The sequence below is a fragment of the Lagenorhynchus albirostris genome, chromosome 18, assembly GCF_949774975.1.
Source record: "Lagenorhynchus albirostris chromosome 18, mLagAlb1.1, whole genome shotgun sequence".
NCBI classification, from domain to species: domain Eukaryota; kingdom Metazoa; phylum Chordata; class Mammalia; order Artiodactyla; family Delphinidae; genus Lagenorhynchus; species Lagenorhynchus albirostris.
The window spans coordinates 30119205-30127912 of record NC_083112.1 but is presented as its reverse complement, the minus strand read 5'-3'; the positions used below and the strand labels follow the sequence as shown (position 1 = coordinate 30127912).

The window sequence follows — 8708 nt, the reverse complement described above, 5'->3', positions numbered from 1 at the left end:
GCTTCACAGTGACCTTGCAGTGGGCCGGGATGGGGTTGGGACCCAGGTCTCGGGCCTGCACGTCGATCTCCAGCATCCCATTCTCCTCATAGTCGAGGTTGCCCTTGACACGGATCAGGCCGGTCTTGGGGTCGATGGAGAAGAGCTCTCGCACGCGGTCGGGCACATAGCTGCTGAAAGAGTAGAGCACTTCGCCATTGGGACCCTCGTCGGCGTCGGTGGCATTCAGATCAATGACCACGGTGCCCAGCGGGGCGTTCTCGGGCAACTCCACCAGGTAGGACGGCGCCTCAAAGACGGGGCTGTTGTCGTTAGAGTCAATCACCTTCACGTTGATCTGCACGGTGGCCGAGCGCGGCGGCTCGCCGCCATCCAGAGCGGTCAGCACGAGCGTGTGGTGGTTCTGCTGCTCGCGGTCCAGGGCCTTCTGGATAACCAGCTCTGGGAACTTGGTGCCGTCGCCGCGGGACTTGACGTCCAGCGCGAAGAGGCCGTGGTCGTCGCGCGTAAGCAGATAGGTGCGGAGCCCATTCTCGCCCGCGTCGGGGTCATGCGCACTGGTGAGGGGGAAGCGGGTGCCGGGGGCCGCGTTCTCTGAGATGTCCATCTCAATCTGGTCCGACGGGAAGGAGGGAGCATTGTCGTTGATGTCCTGGATCTCTACCTTGATCATGCAGATCTCCTTGTCGTTGGCAAACACCTCGAGGGACAGCTGGCACCTGGCGTTGTGGCGGCACAGGGACTCGCGGTCGATGCGCTGCTTCGTGTAGAGGAGTCCGCTGTCGGCTTCCACGTCCAGCAGGTGCGGCGCCGAGTTCTCCAGCACCCGGTAGCTACCCGACTTGCTTCGCCCGCCACCGCCGCCTCGCTCTGCGGGCGGAAGCCCCGGCTGCAGTCGAGCATCCTTGCCGATGTTGCCGATCACCGTGCCGGCCCCTTGCTCCTCGGGCACGGAGTAGTTCAGGTTTTTGAGCGTCAGGGCAGGGGCCCATAGGAGGAAACAGCAGCAGATGGAAAGGTACATCCCAGACCGGTGGGGTGCTGTCAGGAGCAGCCGGACTGGAGGGGCGAGTGGATGGGTGCGCGCCAGCTTGGGGCCCAGGCGCAGCGTGCGACCCCGATCCAAGCCACAAGTCTATGGATCCTTCCTTCCTTCCGCTCCCGGGCTGCGGCACCCGGCGGTCTCTCTTTATTCCGCTCAAGTTCCCTGAACCTGTTGATCTACAGCATCCGCACTGGGCGAGAAGCAGCGGTGCAGCAGAGCTGCAGGGGCACTGAGCAAGGCGGCGGCTCCCTGCAGCTGGGGGCGAGCCCGGAGCTTTGTCTCTCCCGCCCGGACTTCGGGCGACTCAAACTTGAGCGATGAGACAAGCGATAAGAAGGAAATCGCGTTTGGGAAGGATGATAATGAGCTAAAGAATCCGTAGGTTTTCCTCGCTCCCGCTAGGGCGCTGCAAATCCACTCCAGCTTTTTGCCTCCGGAATACTCTTCACATCGGGTGGGGGAGGGAGCGGGGAGGTGTGTCTCTAGGCAGATCAGAAAGTGAAATCCTTACTTGTTTCTCCTCTCTTGAAATTGCTGGGGATGAGGAACAACGAAGAGACAGTCAGATATATTTGAAGCTTCAAAATAGCCGGAGCCCTGTGAATTATCTGCTTGCTTCGCGGGTTGGTCTGTTTTCAGGCGGTGTTTTGCTGCATTTAGAGATCTAATCTTGCATTGCTGGCTGAGGCAGCGGTGGCGGCAGACTGCATCTCCCAGCCAAGGATATATATTTTTTTCCTCTCTCTCTCTCTCTCTCCTTTCCGAGCAGCCAAAGGGAGGGGAGGAAATGCAGCGCAAAGAACTAGTGTCCCGATTTGTAGTTTCCTCCCTCCACGAGGCTCCTCCCTCTCTTCCTCGGAAAAGGCTCTTCCCCAAGTCAAGAAAGCCACAGCCTGATCAGCATTTGAGGTTTGAGTCTACTGGGAGGGGAAAAAATGTATAGATGTATCTCCGCCTCTGTTGGTAGAACACACTCTGTAATTTCTCTACGCTGAGCCAGTAGCCGCCGCTACCATCCCATTCTCTCCCCACAAGCAAGGACTTCTCTCGATGCAGTTTAATTCCAGTTTGCTTTTCTTCCCAGGCGAAAGGAAATCAACAGGCAACTCATGGTTGGATGTGCAGATTTGAAGGGGAAGGGAGAGGCGGAATAAAAAAGAAGGGGGAGCCACCCTCCCAGTCCTCGCACACACACTCTCCCTGTCTCTCGCTAGAAGGAAAACAGTCTCTGCATTCACAGGGCTGGGCTGTCAAGTGCCTCTCTTTTCTTTCTATTCAGCATCTCCTTCCAATGGCCCTGCCTCCCAGGTCTCTTCATCTAGAAAAGAAAACCTTGGAGAGGAATAAAAGTGGTGAATATTTGAAGCGAATAAAGTGCGGGCTTTTTTTTTTTCTTTCTTCAATTTTTTCTATAGTAGGAGGAGTGGGCTGGATGAAAGGAACGCATCAAGGTTTGGCGTGATGCATTCTGCAGTCTCGCTCTCGCAGTCTCTCTGGGCGACTAGCGAGGGCAGCGGGCGAGGAGCTGCGGCCGCGGCGGTCCAGCCAGGGGAGCTCTCCCCGGGTAGCTACCGCCCAGGGGATACTAGGCACGGGTCTGTCTACACACTATTTCGGGTTGTCGAGGCGCCTCGACAAACGGGAATGACACATCCAGAAATGCAGGTGTTCCGATCTGCCGGATGAGTCAGAAGTAGCGGAACGAATCGTATTCACTCTCGCCTCATCGTCCTCCCTTCACAGACATTAGTTGTGGCTTCTTCCTAACGCTTTCTCTGACTCACTCTACAGAAAGAAAAGCCAGATTCATGTTTTGGAGAAAAAGAAAAAGCGAGAGAAAGGGAGGGAGGGAAGGAAGGAGGTGAAGCTGAATCCAGCAGCACTTTTACTCTACCTCTTTCTGCCGGAGTCCGAGGCTCTGGATAGCAAGGCGTCTGTTTTGCAAGGTGTATTTATTTAAAAACAAAAACAAAACAAAACAACGACAAAAAACCTTCCCTTTTTGTTAGGCGTAAGGAACCCCCAAATCTTTCAGAGTCTTGGGGGAAAAAAAAAAACAAATCTGGATTACAGTGACTGTTCACAGATTAGCCCCGCATCATATTTCACGATTTTCCTCTCAATGTTCTCTATTCACAAAGTCCAACACCGGTGTGCGTAGTTAATTGTGCAGTCCGTTGTGGAGGTTTTTGCTTTTTTGGTTTTTTTTTTGGGGGGTCCTCCTTTTTTGTCACGGGTGGTCTCTCAGTCTGGTGCCTGTCACGATCAGCTCACAGCCTGCGAAAGACGTGCGGATTTCAAAGCAAATATATCCATCTCCGCAAGCAAAGCATCGGTGGAAATGAAAGGTGAAAATTCAACAGTTGGAGTAGCGTCTCCCCAGCCGCCCTCCGCGCTGCCGCATCCGCGGGGCTCGCAGTCCCTGCTTTCTCCCCAGCGTCTCTTGCTGACTGAGTCTATTCACCTCACGCCGCCGCTTAAACATTGATACTGATTTCCTGCCAGCCAATCCGCGCGAGGAGCAGGGCTCTGCCTCCTCGGCCCGCGCCCAATGGAAGGCGGAGGAGAGACTGGCGGGGGCGGAGCCCGGAGCCTCCGAGCTTCAGAGCCATTGATTAGATCAGTTACGTGGGAGACCAGCCGGGCTAGCCGAGCCCCGTGTGTGCTGTGGCGGCTTTGCCCAGGGCCTCGCCGCAGGGTCTCCTGAGTCTTTAACTACCGGGAGAAACGCCTCCACCGTCTTCCTCTGGAAAAGAGAGAATTAAAAAAAAAAAAAGTCTGGCAGCGATTTATTTATTGTTTTATCCGGTGTACACGGAAACCGGAATCGCAGCGAGCTTGCAGAATAGGGTAGCTGCGGTTTTCCTGATAGGGTTCTGTATACACACACACACACGCGCGCGCGCGCGCGCGCGCACCATACACTCATTCACACCAAGGGAGGCGCAGATCTTCTGCCTGCGCATGGACCCATCTAAATGAGGTGCAGAGGGATGTGTGTGTATGTACGTGGGGTGTGTGTGTATGTACGTGGGGTGTGTGTGTGTTTCTGAGGCGGGGTGTGTGTGTTGTGTATTTCAGTGAGTGTGTGTAAATGCGAGGGCTAGCGCGCCCGCTTCTGTCCCGCGCTAGTGCCAACACACCGCGAGCAACAGCAATCAATATGTAACTTTCTTTATCCTCGGAGAAAAATCAGCTGTCCCCAGGCACCGCGGCAAGGAAAGTCACTTGATTATATAGTGTTTCAGAAGAAAGCAAAAGCCCAGTGAAAGAGAGACCGTGTCTCCCCAGAGGAAAAGTGCCTCTCCTCTAAGGAGAAAGGCTTACGGTCAATTAAAGCTTTGTAGCTTGTTAAAACTCAAATCTGGCTAAATAATACTTAGAGCTTTACCGTTTTCAGTCTCCAGCATTCTCAGCCCAGATTTAAAGTAAAGCGGACATCCATACACGCGCTCATAATAATTCTCGAGGGGTTTTGTTTACCTCGACCTTATTATTAAAGGTCCATATGGAAATTTGAATGTTATATCCTTAAGACCAAATAAGTGTTGATGACCACGTTTGCCAAAGCTTCTTTGCGTAGAAACTGAACCATAACCGTGAAGACCGATCAGTGGGAGATCTGTTAAGATTCATCCTTTCTAACTTGGTAGTTACTGATAATGCACCTTAATAAAGAAAGAAAGAAAAAGATTCACGCTTTCTAAGTAATACCACTACCACCACACGCACACACACACTCACACACACACACACACACACACAGAAAGAGAGAGAGAGAGAGAGAGAGAGAGAGAGAGAGAGAGAGAGAGAGAGAGACTCCTGATTCATCTACTTCTTCTGCAGTTCTTAATCTCAGAGATTCTTTCTCCCCAAACTATTATCACAAACATCCACAAGCAGTGACTGCTTTGTTCGTGATCCAGCCGTTCTGGGAAAGAACGCCAAAGAAAATTGAAGTATTGAAATAGAAAAGGTGAGTGTTTTGATTGCTAGAGTATTGATCGCAATTCATAAATACTGAAGTAAAGTTGCCATTTATAACTTGTGAATGACTAATGTATAAGTCTGTAACATAAATCATTCAAAATTCAAAGAAAATCAAATCCAGACCAATTACAAGAAAGTTCTGATGATTGTTATTGGGATAATTGCTTAAAGATTCAGGTAAAGGAGCTATTTATTTCCCAGAGGATTCAATGAGATAACCTACAGTCTGAATTTGCAGTGTGATCTGGATCCAAAATTCACCACTCCCTTAAGAGACTGTCTTTAACAGTTTAAAAATTCAAAGAAGTGTTCTTTACAGCCAGACCTTCAAATCCTAAACTGTCTTTATATTTTTTAAATAGTTTGTCATGCACATACTTTTGCTAAACAGGGGAGCTACAGCTTTGTTGACATCTGGATTATTTTGCTGAGTGGGTGCCTAACCGCACCGTCGCATGAAACCTCACCGTTACATTTCTCAGGAAGGGGTTAGTATCTCTGTTCTAATGCATGTACCTTGAAATCTGAAGTGTAGAGGCTTTAAAAGCAGCCGTTAACTTAAATCAAGAATAGAGAATGCACACTCATTTTTAATCATTACTTTTAAATTTTTTAAATTTATTTTTGACTGTGTTGCGTCTTCGTTGCTGCGCGTGGGCTTTCTCTACTTGCGGGAGCAGGGGCTTCTCATTGCGGTAGCTTCTCCTGCAGAGCACGGGCTCTAGGCCCTCGGGCTTCAGTAGCTGTGGCACACGGGCTCAGTAGTTGTGGCGTACAGACTTAGTTGCTCCGCGGCATGTGGGATCTTCCTGGACGAGGGCTGGAACCCGTGTCCCCTGCATTGGCAGGCAGATTCTTAACCACTGCGCCACCAGGGAAGCCCCTCATTGTTTTTTAAATATGAAAAATCTATGATTTTTATTTTTGCAATACATACTAATTCAAGGAAAGTCATAAAACATCCTTACTTGAGGTTTACAATAAAGCAAAAACAAAAGGATGAAAAACTTCCAAGGAAAGGTTAATATGGCTTATTGATTATTCTTAATTAGAAGTGTTGTTATGCAACCGAGGGGAAAACCACAGTGTCTAAGAAGAGACCAGTGAGAGATATGAAACACATACTCATAGACACCAATTTGCCCACCACCCCTCCAGAGTAATTGTAACACCTCCCCCTAGTGTATATAGAGAGAACTACCATGATTATGGTGAATACCCCAGGGTTTCAGCCAAGGGGAGCAAAACAGAACTACTACTACATATTAGATACCTTACTCATATATTAATTTGAAGTATTGAGTTCTGTTGTTAAAGATTGACATGTACCCACAATAATTAATTTTAATCTTTATGTCTCATCCCTATTTCATTTTTAAAGGAAATGAAATCAGCGTCCAATTGTTTGACTTCCCTTTAGCCAGATACAACTTTTAAAACTGTAGTCACTCCTAATTTGTAACCCTTTCTTATATTCTATTTTTCCCCAAACAATTTTTCTTTTTAAGATACCATTTTGAGTATTTTTTAAACTATTCTTAAAATATTGAGCTCAATTTTTTAAAAAGGAGATGATATAAATATTGTTAAACAGTTCAAAGATCCTATTGTTTTTTATACCATAGAAGGCTATGGACATAAGCGTTCTAGCTGAGGAATCCAGAGGACCACAGAGTTGAGTGTAGCTCACGATACCTAGAATCTCATATTTCTAAGAAAAGACTGGTTGATAATCATGAGTTGTAATTGCAAATGATAGTCTCAACCTTAAACCAAAATTATTATTCCTTTATTATTATACATATATTGAACATCCAAAAATCTTGTGTGATTCCATCAAAATATAAATATATGCACACTCATTGAGAAAAAGTACTGAGAAATACTCATATAAACATAACATTATTTCATTAATAAGATATTATGCTATTCTAGGTGAGTTTTAAAATAAACTGATTATGTTGGAACAGCTTCAAACAGAGAAGTATTAAGGTCTATTTTTATAGACTGATAAAGGCTGATTAATGCTATTACATTAAATCAATAATTGAATATCATTAATAATATAAAATGCTATTTTATGACTTTTTTGTTATATAAGGTATTTAATTTTGTCTCTGAGAGACTCTTTAAAATTCAGATTGACTAGCTGTAGTTGTAGTTCCAAGAGTTCATGCATGTAGCCCCGAGAGTTTATGTATGTAGTCAAAATGGTAGCAGTTATAACATTCTTCCAAAATTTGTCCTGTTTGTTGTATTGTTGAATTCAATAAGATACAGTTCCTAAGAGAAATTTCTGTTGCTGATAGTTTCAACACAGCCACTGTTTATATGACTGAAAAATTCTCTCTCCACTATTTCCTTTTCCATCATTTTTACCATTATTTCAATATTTGATTTCATATATTTTTATTTAACGGAGAATTTTCAAAAATAACTTTAACAGCTAAACGTTTTAGATGTAATAAGTATCAAGATTGCCATATCATATTTAAATCCACAGGTGAAGGATAGTGTTTCATTCACAGCTAGTTCTAGTCTCCATTGTCTTTCAGAGATATTTGAGTCTCACTTCTAACACACAGCTATTAGCCAACTGCTGTCTTTTAATCAAAGATTCCCCTTTTAACAAATGACAAATTCACACTACTAACAGGACAATCACTAAAACATATCTTTCCCCTTTATGATAAATATGAATTTTAATAAAGTAAAGTAAATTAACTATAATTTTTAAGTTTCAGGAGAAATGGTTTATAATTAAAAATATTTTTGAGAACTAAATCTCTCCTATATAACAGCTAAGAAAAAGTGTAAACTATATCCATAAATAAACAGTATATTAAATTAAATGTTATTTTTTTCTCATTTTTATTAAAATTATTAAATCTTGCTATTAAAAAATATTTCTCAGGAAATGATATATTTCAAGTCCCTTCTATATGATATATATGTTATGTTACAATATAACATGTTCATATACATGTTCCCTCCTCCCACACATAGGAAGTGAGTTCCCAATGAACAGTCGAAATTAAATACAGGATTAGCCCTACAAAAACATGGAAGTTCTATTAATTTGAAATTCACACAGTAAATAAACTAAATTTCCAACTGGTGCTATGTATTATAAATATATGTCAATCGGAAGGAAACACTCATAAATTAGTCACCAATGATCAACTTTTGAACTGGGACACATATCAAGATGTTTATTTTAAAATAGTAAAAGTTATTTTAGAAATATTTCTGCTTGCAACATATATATATATTTTCCTGCCAGATAATATGTTCCAGACTTTTCTTATCACTAATTCTCATCTCATTTTTTGTGTGTTTATTTGTGTATGTGTTTCCAATGATGGAAAATCAATGAAGCAATCACTTAAAGATTTCAACAATTTAATTGATTGCATACACTATTTGTTTTGTTTTTGTTGTCTTTTAGCAAATAAATAAATAAATAAACTAATAAAACTACCAAGTACTAGAGTAAAAAAAAAAAATTAAAAATAAAATAAAATATTGAGACAAATTTCAGGTAATTTAAAATTTTTGTATTTAAGTTTTACAGTTTAAAATTATTTGGTGTGGTTTAAACAAACTGTGTGCATGTAATTGTGTGTAGAGTACCTGAGAGTTAGGCCATGCAGAAACAGGAATTGTCAGACTA

The 8708-nt window shown here is 44.0% G+C and overlaps 1 protein-coding gene across 2 annotated transcripts in view; it reads right to left on the bottom strand.

Annotated features, from left to right (window-relative positions):
- Positions 1-2046, bottom strand: part of PCDH17 (protocadherin 17) — a 101352-nt gene extending 99306 nt beyond the window's left edge. For both annotated transcript variants that reach the window (XM_060129311.1, XM_060129313.1), the window contains exon 1: positions 1-2046. This exon is cut by the window's left edge and continues 1544 nt beyond it. In XM_060129311.1, coding sequence (XP_059985294.1) covers positions 1-1024 — 1024 coding nt within the window. In that variant the 5' untranslated portion in view covers positions 1025-2046.
- Between the last annotated feature and the right edge of the window lie 6662 nt (positions 2047-8708).